The sequence below is a fragment of the Serinus canaria genome, chromosome Z (assembly GCF_022539315.1).
Source record: "Serinus canaria isolate serCan28SL12 chromosome Z, serCan2020, whole genome shotgun sequence".
In the NCBI taxonomy this organism is placed as follows: domain Eukaryota; kingdom Metazoa; phylum Chordata; class Aves; order Passeriformes; family Fringillidae; genus Serinus; species Serinus canaria.
Window position 1 is genome coordinate 25,459,972 of NC_066343.1, and position 18,687 is coordinate 25,478,658.

The 18,687-nt window shown below is 37.2% G+C and overlaps 1 protein-coding gene across 1 annotated transcript in view; it reads left to right on the top strand.

Annotated features, from left to right (window-relative positions):
* LOC103821848 (atrial natriuretic peptide receptor 2-like) overlaps positions 1 to 15,773 on the top strand; it is a 33,987-nt gene extending 18,214 nt beyond the window's left edge. The window contains exons 9-19 of the mRNA XM_050987356.1: positions 1,152 to 1,293; positions 4,136 to 4,181; positions 5,123 to 5,227; positions 6,240 to 6,353; positions 7,197 to 7,290; positions 8,098 to 8,185; positions 8,944 to 9,083; positions 11,861 to 12,013; positions 12,663 to 12,761; positions 14,973 to 15,064; positions 15,624 to 15,773. Coding sequence (XP_050843313.1) covers positions 1,152 to 1,293; positions 4,136 to 4,181; positions 5,123 to 5,227; positions 6,240 to 6,353; positions 7,197 to 7,290; positions 8,098 to 8,185; positions 8,944 to 9,083; positions 11,861 to 12,013; positions 12,663 to 12,761; positions 14,973 to 15,064; positions 15,624 to 15,773 — 1,223 coding nt within the window. The remainder of the gene's footprint in view (positions 1 to 1,151; positions 1,294 to 4,135; positions 4,182 to 5,122; positions 5,228 to 6,239; positions 6,354 to 7,196; positions 7,291 to 8,097; positions 8,186 to 8,943; positions 9,084 to 11,860; positions 12,014 to 12,662; positions 12,762 to 14,972; positions 15,065 to 15,623) is intronic.
* The last annotated feature ends 2,914 nt before the right edge of the window (positions 15,774 to 18,687 follow it).

Sequence of the window (18,687 nt, forward strand, 5' to 3'; positions counted from 1 at the left end):
TTTGCAGCTGCCAAAGGAAATTCAGGCAATGACCATCTCTTCTACTTTTTGCCCAGAGCAGTCATCATACTCTTTAACCCATAGCCATCCTGAAAGCAGCAGCAGCAGCAGATTTGTTTTTTAGTGGTATATCCTATAACTAAGGCTCCTACATGGGGCCAGGCTTGCTTCTCCAACTCCTTCAGTATCCTTCTGTCCTCAGTACTGCCTACTCTGCTTGGAGCCTGTTCTGGAGAAAAATATGAAAATTAGATATAGTTGGATTACATCCTCTGCATCACCTTAGCACAGTTTCTCTCAATTGAATAGGATATCTGTGAAATCATTCAGCAACTTCTGTTTTGATTCTGTTCTGTGTCAAATTGTAGGGTTTTCAAATCTTCATGGTTTATCTGGATGCAATAATGTCAAACAAACCTCATAAATAACAAATATGGGAGCTATTTTAAAAATGACCTCCACATAAAGATTCAATCCCTAGGAACATCTTAATTAGAGGTCACTCCACATAAAACCAGATGTCTGCATCCAGCCTTCACATACAGTCAGAAGAACGCTGTTTACGTAAGAAAGAAAACAGAAGTCAGTTGTTTTTCTCTCATTCTTCCTGATTCTGAGTCATATGCTAAGAATTCCTTCTATATTAGGCTAGAAGTATAGATGGAAAGATGTTTCACATCTATGCTGCCTTTGTTCTGATGCTAGTGGTGTTCAAGTAACGCCCACTATCTGATTTTCAGTTGTTAGTCTGTCTAACTAGTAATTACTTGAACAAACTGCCACCAGAGATAAGGATCAAGGGACAAAGTAGAACAGAAACCGGTATTTACATGCTAACTCTTGCACTGAGGTGAGACTATTATCTGAGAATAATTTGATAAAATCATTAAATAATTCTGATTGCAAGGGGTCACGTAGTTCAGTTTACCTTCTGTCATTCAGTCTTGCCGAAATATTTAGTTTTCCAGATGCTATATTTGCAATAGTTTAGGGGGGCAAGACCACACAAACCCCACTATTTTTAGACCAAGATGTGTATTTAGAATAGGGAAAATTAATTTATTTAGACTAGCTGTGTTACTGTCTACTACTGCACTTGTTTCAGGAAAGTATCCACTGAATAGTTTACTTCCTGTTTTCTTCCACTTCAGATTATGGCTTGCAGTCATACAGAAAAGAAGATTTCCCTGATGGATCAAATTCGTCCCAGCAGCATTTGATACAGATTTACACAGCTCCTGAAATACATACTTTTTCAGATTTTGAGCCCAAATCTATGTCCGATGTCTACAGGTAGCTAAGTTTTCCTGATCTCACTTTTAGTAATCTTGAGTATCCTCAAGATTGAGTATTCTTTAACAGTTAGGCTAGGTTGTCACTCCAGGTATATGTTTGACTGTATGTTTAAAAGGATTGATCCTGGAACACAGGACAGCATAGATATCACAGGATCTTCTCTTTCAAGGTAGGTAATCAAATGCTGAATTCACTGACATTATTTAAAAGCAGAGTTGGCCCAATGATTTATAAGGAGTCACTTGACTGGTAAGATAAAAAGGCATAAAGATCTGCTATTATCTAATTATCCTTTTTTTCTGTTGTTGTTTGTCATGAAAAGTAGAATTATTTCCAACAATGGCAATACTTTAGAAGTTAATAGCATCAATGTTCTAGAATGTCATAATGCACACATGCATCCTGTAATTCTGTTATTGAATGTCAATACAATTATTTGGAGGCATATACATGGTGACAATATTTGGTTTACAGTGGAAAAATAAAGAGAATGGGGGAAAAATTGGATGCACTAGCAAATAGCTCCATTCCTTTCCATTTGAAGGCCTTTATAGAAGATTGCTTTCCAGTGGCTTTCCCTCCCAGTGGTGGGCTGCTTCTATCCAATCACTTTTCAGATAAGTAGGAACATAACTGTAAACAAATATCTGCATATACAGTGTGCTTTTTATCTATTCTATCAGATTAACTGAGCAAGAACTTCAAATCTCAGTAGTATTTCTGCCTATAGGACATTAAATATGTCCTTAGAATTTTCTCCAAAATAGCTCAGCTAAGGCAGTTTGGGATTGTGTTGGTATTTCTGGCTATTTTAGTTTGTTCTGTATTGGTTTGTACTTTTTCAACATGAAGTAATCTTTGAAAGAACTGTGCTCCAAATAAACAATAATTTTAGGATTGTCTTATACATTCCAGTTTACCATTGCCCTGCAGTCAAAATGTAACCCAGAAAATGTTTTCTTGGCTTGTTGTTTGATCCTGTTCTGGATAGATATCATTATTTGACTTTGCAGGCAACTTTGCCTCTTGAAGGCACACCTTGCTAAGGGTTCCCCTTTAAATAGTCCTAAGATCTGATTTGCTCTTATCCTATATGTCTACAATGAACTTTTGACAGATTCAGTGAATGTTTCCTGGATTTATCTTGCTGTCCTACACACAAGTTTGAAAAACCTATATCTTCTTTTGTGGCACTGCAGTTATTAATTTCTTGATTAAAAAAAGTAAAAGTAGTGAGAGATCACACCAAAAAAGGGAGAAGAGCAACATGCAGACAGGGAAGATAGAGAAGTACCCTGTACCATTGTCTTCTTATCTGGGCTGTTCTTTAGAATTTGCATTTTATAAATTTTATTTTTGATTTTATGAGCAGGAGGCAAGCCTTCCTGATACATGTATTTGGCCTCACTGGTCAGGCAGCATTGACCCAGTTTTGAAATCCTCCATTTTTATCTGTGCAAATATTCCATTAATGTTCTTGAAGATGAAGTCCAAATAAAAAATTAGTAGAAACTGTGGGAGAGGGACTTGTAATTTAGTGTGCTCTTACCGATGAATCACTTGCTTTTAAAGTTCTCTAGGAAAGTGTTGGTCAGATGGGAAAACTAAAATGGGAATGAGAACAGAAGCATGAAGCTAGCTCCTGTTTTGAGCTGAAGAGGCTGCTTCCAGTCACAGTTTCTCCTAGACTGGCTTTTCTTCATTTGTAATCATCACATGAATTTCACTATCCACAATGGGTAATGAATTTTATTGGGCAGTTCAGCTGAAGATTAATTAAATCAATGCTACTTTATCGGAGTTACTATCATCTAATTATTACCTGTGGAAATATTTTAGCTTTGCTGCCTTACCAGGATTGATTTTGCTTTCTCCTACCAAATCACCACAAAATTAATATAAAATTATCATCAGATTAATTTCTAAATTATTCATCGTGTTTTATATGCATTATTTTATTTTCCAATGGTGGTTCACAGACCAGATAAACATATTGTGTTACCAACAGAATATCTTACAGACCAGTGCAACCATTAGTGACACAACAGATTGAAAACTAATATTCTCTAAAAAAATAAATGTTACAAAGCTGAGAGGCATGCAGGCATAAATACTTACACAGTTTTACTATATAAAGAGACATCTTTATCCAGCCTGTTTGCTGAAGGAAGTTCTTGCTTCTAAGAGATCACTGCTCTGGAAGATCTCCAATGAGTTCAGAAAAAAGACTAAATTCTTTACTTCTACTGAATTTTTCCATTTTTCATCCTTGATGAACATATTGGATCTTAGTTCAACTGAGGAAGATAATGACCACAGGAATGTAATTCAGAAGGAACAAACAAAAATGCTTACTATAAAATATCTCCTCTGGACACACAATGTCATCACAGACTTTATGAAAATTTTCTAAAACAGCAGTCTTTTTGGTGGCTGAAAAACCACTCCCCCCACTGGTGATTCTGTTGAATCTGCTTCGGACCCCTGACTGGAGCAAAAATCAGACCCTTATGTTTAACTGGTAGGAATCATGTGCATAAACCTGGACATATCACCTCTGGATTCCATTAATACTTACAGAGAGAATTGCTTTGCTGTACATCAAACTCAAACATCTCTGGGGCCTATAACTGTGAGAGGCAAATGCTATGAAATATTCAGTAACAAATCCCTGAAAACACAAAGCAGTAACAAGTAGCAACACCCTTGCCATCCTACCTTTTGAGATATTGGGATTTCAGCCATAGAATGGGGAGGAGTAAGAAATCATGAAAAGAAGAAATCACTGATTCAATTAACTGTTTTTGAATTAAGATTTTTCTTCATTTTTATTCTGCAGTTATGCCATCATTTTACTAGAAATTGCCACAAGAAGTGACCCTCTGGCAGTAAGTAAAGATGAACTATCTTAGAGAATAGAATTTGTAGAATTTGCATGACAACTCTGATTCTGTTTCTGCTGAAGATAAACCAAATTTTGATTTACTGTACCTTTGAGTTACCTTATGAACATGCATTTTCCTCATGATTTTATGGATGCCAGTTCAGTTCCCATGGAACATGCAATCAGGGTTTCCTCATAGGTCTACCAGTTTTCCATTTCAGAGCTTTTTGAAGAAGAATATATGATAAAAATAATGTAGCTCCAAACTGCCTTTCGATTAGTTTTGTGTGGCTTAATGGCTGGGTGGATGCAGAGAGAATGTATGTATTAATATCTTTCTTTTTCCCTTGCTTCTTCTTTTCCTGTCTTTTACAGACCCTTTAAGTGGAATCTTGCAGTAAAAAGAATAATCTAGGAAAGCAAATTAGCTGCTCTCCATGAGTAAAATATATGTTTTGCATATGTTTTTTGATCACTGCTAAATGGCAAACACAAAAGGAATGCACCTTGAAATTGGAAACAGATAGTCTGGATATGAAACCATGTTCTCTGTGAAATAATATAATATTGTAATAAAAAAGACTTGAAACTACTATTTTTCCAGTCCTCACAGTTGTGATAATAGACTAATATAGTCCTTGTAGTCTCCTTAAGGTTTCCCAATATCTTGCCTGGTATTCATTTGTTTCAAAAGGTGTTTATGTCATATAAACACTAAGATTAAAGCCATGAAGAAGCTTTTCAAAAAGGTGACCCATTTTAGACTGGGTTATATATTTTTTTAATCCTTTCTTTTCCGTTGTGCACTTATGTAAAAAAGCTGACTCAGAAGTGATAGGGAAGATGTTATAAAAGTGATGATGATAATAGTAATATATTTTCAGTGTCTGTCATGAGAACCATAACACTTGTTTCAACGTTGTTTAATCCCCTTTTCTCTAGAAAGATGATGTGCATTCAGCTGAATATTCTTGGTGCCCACCTTTGGCAGAATGCATTTCAGGAAAGGCTGAGAATTCTTGCCCATGTCCCGCAGATTATGTAGAGGTGAGTAAAATAAAATAATGTAAGTAAAGTAAAAATTGTGAGTAAAGTACAATATTGTGGACAAAAATAATTTATTGAAGTGAATTTACAACATGTCATAGAATTTTTATGGCAACAATATCTTTGATAAATATAAATAACCCAGAAATCAAGAAGTGCATCTCAAACAGGCAAAGTGATAACATCTAATATCCTTAATAAAAACCCTGTTATTGTGACAATGAAGAATTCAGTTGTTCTCTCCAGTTTCCAGTGTAATAGATTATGTTTTTAATATTCAATCATTGATTTTTGTGCAATTTCGTTTTATTATAAAGTGTTGAATTCCATACATATTTTATGTTAGTAATATCTAGCTTACTGACAGAGGGCTATCACATAATGAAGTCTGTCTCAAGCAAATTATGAGTTTGGTTTGTTTCTTATGCAACATGCCTTTCTCTTCAGTAGCCTCAATAAAGTACACCGCCCACCCCCAGTTTAATTAAATCAGAATAAGATGGGGTCATCCTCATTTCAGTTTAAGCGCAAAATAATTCACCTTTGCTGGTTTGTAGCAACATAAATGTAAAAAAACTTCTCCTTAGCAGCACTGTTTTTTAATCAGAAGTTAACATTCTTAAGGGGTACTTCAGCTCTTAATCTTTTGTCAAATTTACAGAGAAGTGTACAGAGAAGTGTACAGAGAAGTCCTCTGAAAACAGTATGTGACTCCAACAGCATAACTCTCTTACAGCACAAGACAAGAGCTTAAGCAGAGCTCAGCAGAAGGAACGTGTATATCTTACTCATGATTTCCCATAGCAGCATTTTCATGAACTAATATCCTTCATTCAGCAAAAGTCTGCAGAACTTCAGAGGCTTCAGTATGGCTCTGACACTTCACCAACTGCAGATAGACCTTCATATAGGTAGCTGGCACCAAGAAAACAGAAGTATTAACTTAAAATACTGCTTGTGCTTGAAATAATAAAAGGCTGTTTGCTTTTCTCACTCTCTTTCCCTTTTGCAGTTAATTGAAAGGTGCAGAAAAAATAATCCATCCCAAAGGCCTACATTTGAACAAGTCAAAAAAATGTTGTACAAGATGAATCCCGTTAGCCCTGTTGACATGATGATGACTCTGGTAAATTTAGCTTTTTAATACAATCCAGTCTGATAGTTTTCAATAATTTTAACCTCAGTCCTTCAGGTTTTTGGGTTTTTTTTAAATCTTACACCCCTTGTTTGGGAAAAATATCCACAGTTATTTGTTCAGTTCTGTTGGGGTGACTGTAGCTGTAGTTCTGCTTGGAACCCAACTTTTCTTCTCATTCAGTTTTTTAACTTTCTCAGCTTCTTCTGGGCTGAACATTTTTTTGTCTGTCAAATGTTGTTTGCAAACTATAGTTCCCCTTTCCTGTGGCCCAGTGCTCTTACAGTAGCAGAGACATAGAATCCCTGCATGCTACAAATAGCATGTTTATAAATCATTTTGAGCAGAGTATCTCAAGCCCATCAGCAGAGAAAGAAGATCCCTGCCTCCAGACTATAGCCTCACACAGAGGAGGGATGCAAAAGAAAAGCACAGACTAGCATAGCAAGATAGTTTATGAAAGTATTGTGAGTTTTTGATAGAAGTTTAAGACATAGTTACCTTTCGTTTTGTTAAGATTTTTGTCTGTAAGTTGCTCTCTGCATTGGATTTGGATTCTCAAGTTTGCATGAAATTTGAAAAGCTTGAAATAGCCTTCTGCTATTTTGTGTGTAAGCAGCAACCTCAAGTCTAAATTCATAAATTTACTTGAGGACAAACCTGATCTTTGTATTTTGTAAAAAAGTGTTATGTATCTTAGGCCTGTGTTCCTTTTTTATCTCTGAATGTTTTCAAAGTAGAATCATTCAAATACTTAAATCCTATCCAGCTAGGCATATGTTTCAGAAAAAAGATGAATTTCTGAAAAATTTTACAAATTTCTCTGTTATTTAGATGGAGAAATATAACAAACATCTGGAGATATTGGTTTCTGAGAGAACCCAAGATTTAATGCATGAAAAACAGAAGACTGATCGTCTGTTGTATAGTAAGTTATAAAGAAAAAATTCTGGATATCTTCTCAATAATAATTTTATTTCAGCTTTCTAACTACAAACAAGAACCCTTTAATAAGTGATTATTTAATAGGTAACATTTAGCTAACAACAAATTAATATACTTGTTTCTTGCAAAGCTGGAAAGATATTTAGCTACTCTCTGTATTTCCCCCCTAGAAGTCAGTACATTCATCTGAGAGCTATGGCCCAAAATCCGTATTGCTCTGACTTTGCCTTGGTGTGGCAGGCTTTTACATAGTTATAAATGTTGTGGAATGGTAGTTGCTTTTGTTGGCAGTGAATGTTCCAGAACTCTGTAAGAAAAAAGGGCATAAAGAGATGGGAATAGCATGTAAGAAAGCAAAAAACAAAGGGATGTGAAAGTTCAAGATAGGGGGAACAAATACAATTTAAAAAAAACAAAACAGGGAAGAGATAGTAAACAAACCTAACATAGGTAGAAAGCACGAGCAAAGAGTTAAGAGTTCAGAAAGAGAGAACCAGTAAAATCCCAGATCACACCATTAGAACCTAACCTTACTCTTTCTTTAAATTTATAGATACTGGTTTGTTTGGCCTAAAAGTTATGGGCCATGTGAAGAATCTGGATGTGTTATCAGTAACATTTATTGTGAATTCTCACATTACAGAAGAGCAGATTTTGATGCCAAAGTTTGTTTTCACCTTCATAATATTTTGCATTTATGAACATTTTTGTGCATTTAAACCAGCATGTTGTGTTTATTATGTTCTTTTATCCATGTAAAAAGATTACAATGCTCTACTTTCTACAACAGGTATGTTGCCAAAACAAGTAGCAGATGATCTCAGGCAGGGAAAACAGGCACAAGCTCAAAGTTACTCAAGTGCCACCATCTTCTTCAGGTAAATAAAAAATGAAAGATAGGACTAGAACTGTCTCTTATAGAAGAAACTCCTAGGCTTCTAGTGGAGGTGAAACTCCTAACTGAGTTCAGAATTTCTATCTAAACTGCCACCTATTGTAATAGGTGGTTCTACAAAATTGTCTTTCAAATTTCTCATACTCTCTCCCTATTATTCATTAGAATTACTTAAGTAAAAAATGTCATTACTCCGAAGCTGTTACAAAACAGCAGCACATCACTTTTACATGTGTTACACATGCATGAATCTATGTTTCATAAAATAGGTCTAAGAAAAGAATCCACAATTTAGCCTGTGAAAAGAAAATTTGTCTATCCTTAGAATCCACATAGATTTACTGTTTTAATTTTTTTATGCGTGCAGGAAACAACATACAAATGGCATGCCTTCACTTGTCATAAAAGAACAGATATTAAGTTCCCTTTTTTTTAATTTATACATAACCCAAAACGGAAGACTGCTTAGTCTGTTACAGATTAATGTCTACCTGTAGTAATGCTTTACTGCACTGCTAAGCAAAAAGACTTAGGTCAGTCTGTCCTTTTAAATAGAAGGAGTCTTTTGTAAATTTAAGTAAATGAAGACAAAACTATCCAATAAGAATCTTAGCGCAAGAATTATTGAAAAGAGAAGCTTGATGTAATTGCATTGAGAAATTTTTACTGTGTTTTTAAGATTACTAATCAGCAACCATTAGGGCAGTGGATGATTATGCTCTTTCTGTTGTGTTTTAACAGTGACATTGTTGGCTTCACTGAGCTGTCCAGCAGCAGCACACCATACCAAGTGGTAGATCTCTTGAACAAGCTTTATACCACTTTTGATGAAATCATAGATAACTATGATGTCTATAAGGTGGAGACAATAGGAGATGCCTGTAAGTTCCTTGTGCTGCGGATGGTGAAGAGGCCTGGGGCATCAGGATAGAGACTCTCCAATGACAAGGAAGAACAGTTGAAGGAGATTTGGAAAGCTTCTTACCACTGGGAAGACCAAATAAAACAATTAGGAGATGAGGTCTAGCAGAGCCCTAGCAAACTTTCGGAATATTTTCCTGACTACATTTAATCATTTGTGTGGTTAAAAAGTGTTGTGAATGGGATAAATTAATGGAGTAAAATACTGCTGCTGTTTATTTGGTTCATATTACTAGTGAGGTCTGACTTTAAGTCTTGACAGCACATTAATCCCAACTGGCAACTTCTGTGTCATGGGAACACAACTAAAAAAATTGTCTTCTACATGGGATCATACATGCCATACTCTAAGCTTTATTATCTGTCTTTTTTGCAAAGACCATAACAATCTTCTTTCTCCTAATACATTGTAGGGGCTTGACTGCCTCTTCTCTTTTGCATCTTTTCTTTCGTAGGAAAATGGCTTTATATTTGCTACCATGGCAATCTGCTGCAGATAGACTATGATTAAAATTGAGTTCTGTAAAACCTAAGGAAAATTTAACAGGGCTTTTGAATGAGACAGACAGAATTCCTGTAAGAGATGGGAAACAAAAAGTCCACTCTTTTCTCTCCATGGAACTGTTTAACACATTCTTGAGCATAAAATTTCTGAACAAATGCACCCCAGAGACCCCTAAAAGACCAGCTTCTTGCCCTATACAGTAACAGAATCAAAGAATCATAGGATATCCTGGTTGGAAGGGATCCACAAAGATCATAGGATCCAACTCCTGGCCCTGCACAGGACCATCCTTAAGAGTCATACCATGTGCCTGAGAACGTTGTCCAAATGCTTCTTGAGCTGTGTCAGACTTGCTGCTGTAACCAATTTTCTGGGGAGGCTCTTCCAGTGCCCAATCACCTTCTGGGTGAAAACACAACCCTGACACAATTTCAGGCCATTCCCTTAGGTCCTGTCACTGGTCAACACAGAGAAGAGATCAGTGCCTGCCCCTCCTCTTCCCCTCACAAGAAGTTGTACCTGCAGTGAGGTCTGCCCTCAGTCTCCTCCATGCTGAACAGGTCAAGTGACCTCAGCCACTCCTCACCTGGCTTCCCCTCAAGGCCCTTCACCTTCCTCGTGGCCTCCTTTGGACACTATCTAACAGCTCAATATGTATATATTTCTTATATTGTAGCACCTAAAACTGGCCCCAGCACTCGAGGCAAGGCTTCCACAGAGCAGAGCAGAGCGGGACAATCCCCTCCCTTGCTCGGCTGTGATGCTGTACCTGATGATCCCCAGGGCACTGCTGACTCATGTCCAACTTCAACCAGGACACCCAGGTCCCTTTCCTGCACTCATTTCTGCTTTCCAGCCTCTCCTTTCCCAGTCTGTCTGAACATCCAAGGTTGCCCCATCCCAGGAGCAGAATCTAATACTTTTCCTTCTTAAACATGAAGTTGGGGATTGCCCAGTCCTCTGATTTCTCAGGGTCTCTTAGCAGGGCCTTTCTGCTTGTGAGGCAATTTAGTAGCATTGGTAGACTTATTAACCCTTCCAGTCCTGTGTCCGTGCCATTGATGAAGCTGTTGAAGAGCACAGGGCTGAGCATGGAGCCCTGTAGCCCTGTAGAACCCCCCAGTTACAGGTGACCAGTCTGGTGTCCCCCAGTTCACTGTAACCTTTTGTCCCTGACCTGTGATCCGGTTGCTCACCCATCACATGGTGTGTTTATCCAGCTGTGTGCCAGACAGTTTGATCCTGGCAGAAGCCATAGGATCCTGGGAGAAGCTATACAGAAAACTTTACTGAAATCCAAAAGGATAACATCAACTGGCTTCCCTTGATCACTTAGATGGGTTATCATGTCATAAAAGAAAATCAGATGTGCCAATCAGGGCTTTCTGCTCATGAAGCCATGCTGGCTGTGACTAATGACTATGTTGTCCTTCAGGTATTTTTCATTACCTCCCAGAAAAATGTTCTCCAAAATTCTGCTGGGCACTGAAGTGAAAGTGGCAGGCCTGTAGTATTTAGGGTCATCCCTCTTGCCATTCTTGAAATTCTTGAAAGAATTGACAGAAGAAATTCTGCCATTCTTGAAAGCTGACAGATTTGCCAGCTTCCTGTTGAATGGGACCACTCCAGATTTCCATGACCATTCAAAAAGCATTTTCAGAAATCTTACAATGATTTCACCAGTTCTTTGAGTACTATGGGATGAATCCTATCACGTCCCATAGATTTACAGAGCAGCAAATCCCACATAAGTTCAGGGTTTAGTGGGAGTTCATCATTCTCATGGTTGTCCAGCTCAGCACTCTAGGACCCCAAAATCCCATCACCAGTTTTTAAAGCGTAGTGCAGGAAGCGCTAGTTGGAGTCATTGCCTTTTTTAATAATATTTGCCAAATGACAGAAGACACTGAACAGCCACATTTGCACTGCCTGTCCCACTTTAACCATTCTCAGTGGAGGGGAGGATGAAGAGAGAACGGATTGGAGGGAGTAAATCTCATGTCAAAATAAGAAGGAAATGCATAAATTTTCATACCTAAGGTAATTCCACACATGAACCATTGCCCTAGCATTCATTTGTTTATGGTTTTCTTTGCTCAGTAGGCACAACTGTGCCTTGGGATATGAAGGAATAGGATTTCTTCCTTTTTAATTTTTTTTACTGTAGGCACCATACTTTAATAAATCTACATGTAATGCCAAAGGTTAACCCAGTTGCATTGTTGTGTTAAGATATGGTGGTGTCGGGAGTACCCAAGGAGAATGGGATCCTTCATGCTGGTGAGATTGCAAGCATGGCTTTAGACCTTCTGGATGTCTGCAGGACTTTTAAGATCCCACACAAGCCTAATACCCTTCTAAAGATAAGAGCAGGAATACATTCAGGTATGTTGAGAAAGCTGCAAAAGAGTCTTCTCTCACCTTACAAATATGTCTGTTGTGGCCATTTCCTCTCCATTAAAAATAAAGCTAATTTTTTGATACACAGTTAATTTTTTGATACACAACATAGAGGTCATCCCAACAGAATAATTTATATCTGGATACATGGAATATTGGTACTAATTTTGAATACAACATTGGAAACATCTCATATCCCCCATGCCTTTGCTGATATGAGTTAGAACTGCCATTCTGTGTCTGATACTTGTTCTTACCAGCTGTTCTCTTCTAAAAACAGTGAGTTGTTTCTTGACAATCTGATCTAGCCTTCACTCTCAGACTCCTAGCTCCCTGATTAAATCTGATGTATGATTGCAATTCCTTCTTGATAGATGGCCAGAGCTGGACATGTCCTGTGCAGCCCAGCATCTGCCAGCTAATCAGTGTACATTGTCTTACCAAGAAATCATATCTTCTATGTTTTAAATCACTTGTAAATCAGATTTGTAACCCATGTAAAGATAATACTGATACTCAATCTTCATCTGCTTGATGAATTAGATTTAAGATAGTGTAGGAAGAAATCAGAAGACTGTGTGACTGATTATGTGATTTATAAACACAAAATTTCTTGCTTTCCATTTCTTAACAGGGGCAGTTGTAGCTGGAGTTGTTGGAACCAAAATGCCACGGTACTGTTTATTTGGAGATACTGTGAACACAGCTTCCAGGATGGAATCTACCAGTGAAGGTAATAAGGAACAAACTGCAGATGGGGTTTTAATAATTTCTAAATTAGTTCTTAAAAAATGTTAGGCTGAGTTTTGAGTCCTGACCTATTCAAATGATTCTGAATCCTGTAAAGATGTTCTTGATTTCTTGGTCCAGTCTGCCTAGGGACAAATTATTTGAGTGATATTCTCTACAACTGTTTTTGCAATCAGATCCCCTTATTTCTCAAGCCTTGGGAAGGGATTTTTGTGGCCTTGAAATTCTCTACAGTAAAAAAAGGTTGGAGTAAAACAAAATGAGAGGCAAGTGGTTCTGTTCACTGTTTCTATGTGTTCCTGGCACTCAGCTGGATTTATGGTAGGAATATTTTCATTACTCCTCTTTTGCTGCTGATAACTTTTTCTAACGGAGAACACAAGAAACCGTAGGATGTCATGGGAGCTGTGTCTTTGTTCAACCAGTACAGAAGATTATGTATGGGCCCTCTAGATAGAGTTTAAACAGAAATTTTGTGAAGGTATTCTCACTGCTTCTTCCTAAGAGATAACAGAGCTCCAAGTTTACTTAGAAAACTTTGTCTTTAGCTAATATGAACATTTGAAACTCAGATTCTGAAATATTTTGGCTGATTTAGTGATTCAACATCACAGAACCTTGATGGCCTTTTTCCTAACATTCATGAAAGAAAGCTGAGTAGTTTTACGGCTCACATCGTCATGCATTGTAAATGAACTAGGCACGTACAAGATTCTTCAAGTTTAATTTAATGGTAAAAACTGATGCTTTCAACATTTATCACAATCCTCTAAAAACAAGGCAAAAAGACAGGGGAATGGTCCTAAATGATGGATTTGAAAGGATTTGAGAATCACTAGCATCCATTGCTTCTCATCCATTCCTCTTAATTTTTATTTTTCCAAAGCAAATGCTAACCTGGATGGAACACATATAACTTCATTTTCTTTTTGTCAATCTCCCAGATAACTCCTTTCATGTTCTTTGTGTCATCTTATCTGAACTCCTTTAAAACTAATACCTTCAAAATCTGCTTCCATCATTCATAGGTTATCTTTTGTTCTATATGCAAGTCTCTTTATCCAATGGTGCATCAGCCTGATAGACTTACAAATAAAGACAGAGCATTTATCTTTCAAGCATTTATTTTCTCTCCCTCTTTTTCTGGCCACATACATCCGAGGACCTCAAATTACATTACCGAGTTTTAATCCTAAGATGATTGCTTTAAAATAGATTCATTACTAGCAATGCACACAAAACTTTCTATCACCTGGAATTTGAGTGCTAGTGTCTTGTTCTCAAGCAAGATGACAAGTTGAACTACAATGTATCTTCAAAGAATAGTTCTGAGATATGTATCTATCTGAGACATAGATCTCCTGATCTACAGGCAGTGTTCTGAAACCCTAAAAAACATTTAAACAAACAAAAGTGGACATTATAGAACTGTCATTTTCTAATATAACAAAATCAGACAATCTTAGCCAGTCCTACTATCACCTGATGTTTTTTAAACAAAAAGAATAATGATTGACTCTGTGTCACAGAATGTTACAGGTGAAAAAAACCTTTTAAATTTTTTTTTTTAATTTCGGCAAAATTTTGCTTTCCAGCAAAAGTAGAATTTCTTCTATCTGTCCTTCTTGGTCCTTCTTCCATCATTTGCAAAAGGCAAGACAAATGAGGTTGACATGGTTTATATGAAGATAAAAATTTCAGCTAAGGAAAAATCACAATGCTAAAAAATTGGTGGAGTTATGTTAATATCATCTCTTCCAACTGTCTTAAATTACAGGTTTGGAGTCAGAGCAATGGTGGCTGTTTCTCTAGTGTTTAGACTTGGCTGAAAACTAAAGGGGCTTAGAAAGCACTGCCTCTTTATTGACCAGGAAGTAGAACTGTATGGTTTTCTTCACCAGATGAAGAGGATGCTCATCAGTAGCACAGATAGACAATTCTGAAGAGTACAAAAATATGTGAAGAGTAGTGTTTGTTGACAGCCCCATATTTATCCTGAGAAGCTTTTACAAACAGGCCAGGATACTGGAGCATTTTGAATAACAAATAACAAGGAATGGAAGGAAAGACTTGGGGAAAAAAACCCAAGGGAGAGTTCTTTAATGAGTCTTGAAATTTTTGACACACTTTGGGAGATGCATCTGTCTTAGATGTATAAATTGTTTACTAATATGATATTTATCTTTCCTTCCAGCTCTTAAAATACAGTGCAGTTCAAGTGCATACCAGCTGTTGGAGCAGATTGGAGAGTATGTGTTAGTATGCCGTGGGAATTTACAAGTCAAGGTGTGTATGCAACGTTTATACTCAGCTTTTCAGAGAGGAGAGTGTGAAAGTACTCTGGAGTCCTTGAATTTTAATCCACGCAGTTCCCTGTATTTTCTAGTCCTCTATATCTCACAGTGCTTTGGTTAGACTAATTTTTGTACCTGAAGAGAGCATGTTCAGATTTTAAGCCAGGACCAATGCCATGGACTTGTTCATGGGACAAACCTGGTAAGTCAAAGGATTTAGTTAAGCTTGGAAGTCCTGCATGGCACATTCACTGTCACAACTGCTTGAAATCAAAGAAGATCCTTCAGAGACATCACAAATCATCATGTGAGTTCCACAAGAGAATTAACATATGTGTGGGCCCAGTTTTGGATGGGACTTCAAAGAATTTTTTTAATTGATACTGCTGCTATTAACTTTTAAGAAAAGGTTTTATGCCTCATTTTTCTTCTATGTAAAGTGGCTGACAAGCACATATTTCTCTTTTTGGGACTTGTTTTGGGTTGTAGTAAGAAAATTATTTCATAAATGACAGATAGTTTATAGCACCATGACTAATATTCTTTTTTAGGGGAAAGGAGACATGGTCACATATTGGCTTGAAGGTAAGAAAGCTTCTGTCACCCCGAAGGCAGTCACCAGCACTTCTGTGACTCCTGAAGATGCCAACAGATTTTCATATAGTCCGATACCAGGTGTCCTTTCTAGTGATCCTCTCTGAAGTCCTGCTTCCTAGTCACTCATTAACTCCAGTATCCCTTCTGCTTTCAGTCTGTTAGGTCATCATGCTGAATTAGAAAATTAGAAAAGAGATAATACAACCCTTTGGCCTTGTGAATGTATTAGCTCAGGCTTTATTTACAGGTGTTTTTCCCAGCAGTGACACTGAAATACAAAAAAAGCTAAAACTCATCTTAAGGAATAATACATAGAAATGGCCCACCAGCCACCAGATCAGAAAGTAGCTCCCAGTGTTACTTCTTGATGTGGTTTTGATAGGAAATGCTCAGCCAGCTACCACCATGACCTCAAAATCAGCTGGTTGGACATTCCAGCCTGTGAGGTGCTCCCACAGAAAAGGAGACAGTATAACATTGCTGTTTAGTGGTATCCTTAACCCTGTAGGCATGGTTGGTTTTGTGCTGTAAAAGGGAAAATGAGGTGTGTGTTATGTGAGGAAGTAAGATCCATCAAAAGAGACAGATGAAAAAGCAGAGAAATTATATGGGATACAAATTGAAACAAGAATTTTTACTCCTACTTCCACTTAATCTCCATTGTCTGGGGCATAGAAAGAGGAATTAAGAAGAAAGTCTGGTGTGTTTCCATACAGGCAATTCTTAGTGACACCTACCATCTTGTTGTAGAAAATCTTGGTAGAGAAATGCAAGATGTTGTATGCTGTTGCTAAACAGGATAAAGTTCACTACAGCTGCTCCTTTCTTTGGCTGCTCTGGGATTTCTCTGAAAAACAGCTCTTTACGTTAGCTGATGTCTTTGCTTTGACTGAAGTGGTGGTGACTATCCAGTTATTGCTGGATATCCAGCAATTCAAGCTATTGCCGGATAGCTGTCTGTCAGTGAAATCAGGCAGTCCTCTGAGTCACTGTGTAATTTAGGACACAGTTTAGGAAAGGTCATTCCTGAGCCAGCAGTTCCTGTAAAGAGAGAACTACATCACTGCAAGTGGAATAATTTCTAGATGAGCATGATTCTGTGAGCATTGCTGGTGTTGGCTTTCCTTAAAGACTTACCTTTCAGGGCTAATCTATTTTGAAGAGTTTAGCCCGTTCCACTTCAACTGGTTAACAAAAAATCTAAAAGAATAAGTGAAACAGAGACAAAGGATATCAAGGGTCAAAGCATTTCCACCATAATGTGAACTAGACTGGATAAATCTAATATGGAGGAGATGGAAAGGAAGGACTTTGAGTAACATAGCACCACTTAATCCTGCTTATTCTGCTCCCTTACCCTGCAATCTGTCTGATCCTAGGAACAAGTACAAAAACATGCATGTTTTAAATTTCTGGTTTAAATTTCTGGAGTTTAACCAAGCAGCTAACTACTTGTTTATGTCTCTATGTAGCTAGCAGAGCATCATAGCACAGCTACAACTTTTAATTCCAAGTATGTGCTGTGTGATGGTGATAGCAAGGTCACACTGCAGTTTTTCTTTGGCTCCTGTAAGAAGTAAATGCAGTGGCAATGACAGACTTTGCAGGGATGCCTAACAAAGGTAGAAAGTTAAATACTTCCGAATTATGGGAGTTTTTTTAAACTATACAGAAAAGATGTATCTCTTTCTGAGTGAAAGTAAGTCTCAGAAGTCTGTGAATTGCAGTGAGGGACATAGACATAGCTGACTTTGGCACATGAGATCCCAACATAAAGTCCAGCCAAATTTTTTAAATCAACATTTTTAATTAGTTTCACATTTTTTCTAAGATTAAAAATTCCTTTCTCTTTTTTAAGATTTCATATTAGAAGGTATAGTACAATTACTGTTTTTTTAATCTTAGCAGAAAAAACCTTTCAGTTATCAGTAGCCCAGAGATATTCTCTAACACAACCATTTCCTTTATCCAAAAGCTATCTAGAAATTCTGAAATTCTCTGCTTTATTACAGTGCTTTATGATGTATTAAATATTTTACATTATTATCTTAATAAGTTTGCATTTGTTTACTATTTATTTAAAATCTTCGTATCCTTATCAAATGTGGATGTGAAAGTGTATGCTTTGTCCATAGTATTTCAGTTTTAACTCTTCTGCCTTATTTTAATGTAGTCTATAGAATTAAAAGATTTTTTAAAAGTGTCTTATGAGTTTAAAATTTTCTAAATAGAAATGAGTGATGAGTCACCAATGACAAGCTTGCTGGATTGACAGCTTTAACCACTGACAAGTCTTTGGGTAGTATTCAAGTTCTGCTGAAGACAGGAGAGACTCTTGCTGACTTCAGGAGTATTATAGCCTGGTGGTTTTCTGTAAAAGAGGTACAGCCTGAACAGTGCCTGGGTCACCCTACATCAGTTTTTTTGTTACTTCCTGATTCTCTCCTTCAACAGAGCATCTCCAGAGTGAGAATTATTTTCTACAGACTGTTGAATCTGTCATATCTTTCCTGCAACTTCAAGCAACAGTCCTTATTAATGTCAGTTTTTCTGATGACTGTGATGATATGACTGACTTTGGAAGATAGAAGTACAGTAGTGAACATTGCAGACATAAACAGAAGTGTCCTCAGTCATCTGACAGATATTTTAAGATTAATCTCAGTCATTTTGACAGATGTAGTCAATGACAATGGCCATATTTCAGAGGCAGAGAGGCAGGAAAGCATTTACCACCCTGTAAAACTGAAGTATGATAACCAGCATAGTGCTCATCTGTGAGATGCTTTAAACCCACAGAGATTCACGTTCCAGATTTGGAACTAGTCAGCTAATCTAGCAAGCATTCTTTTCTAAAATGGCACTATATACTAGAAATATGTGATGTGTTCTTCCTTTTCTTGATGATTTTATCCATGCCAGAAAATGGGAAAGCAATTGAAATAATAGAGCTGAAGAAGTGAAGGTGATATGTACTTTATAGATCACAGAGTGGCCATTCATTTTCTACAGTCATGC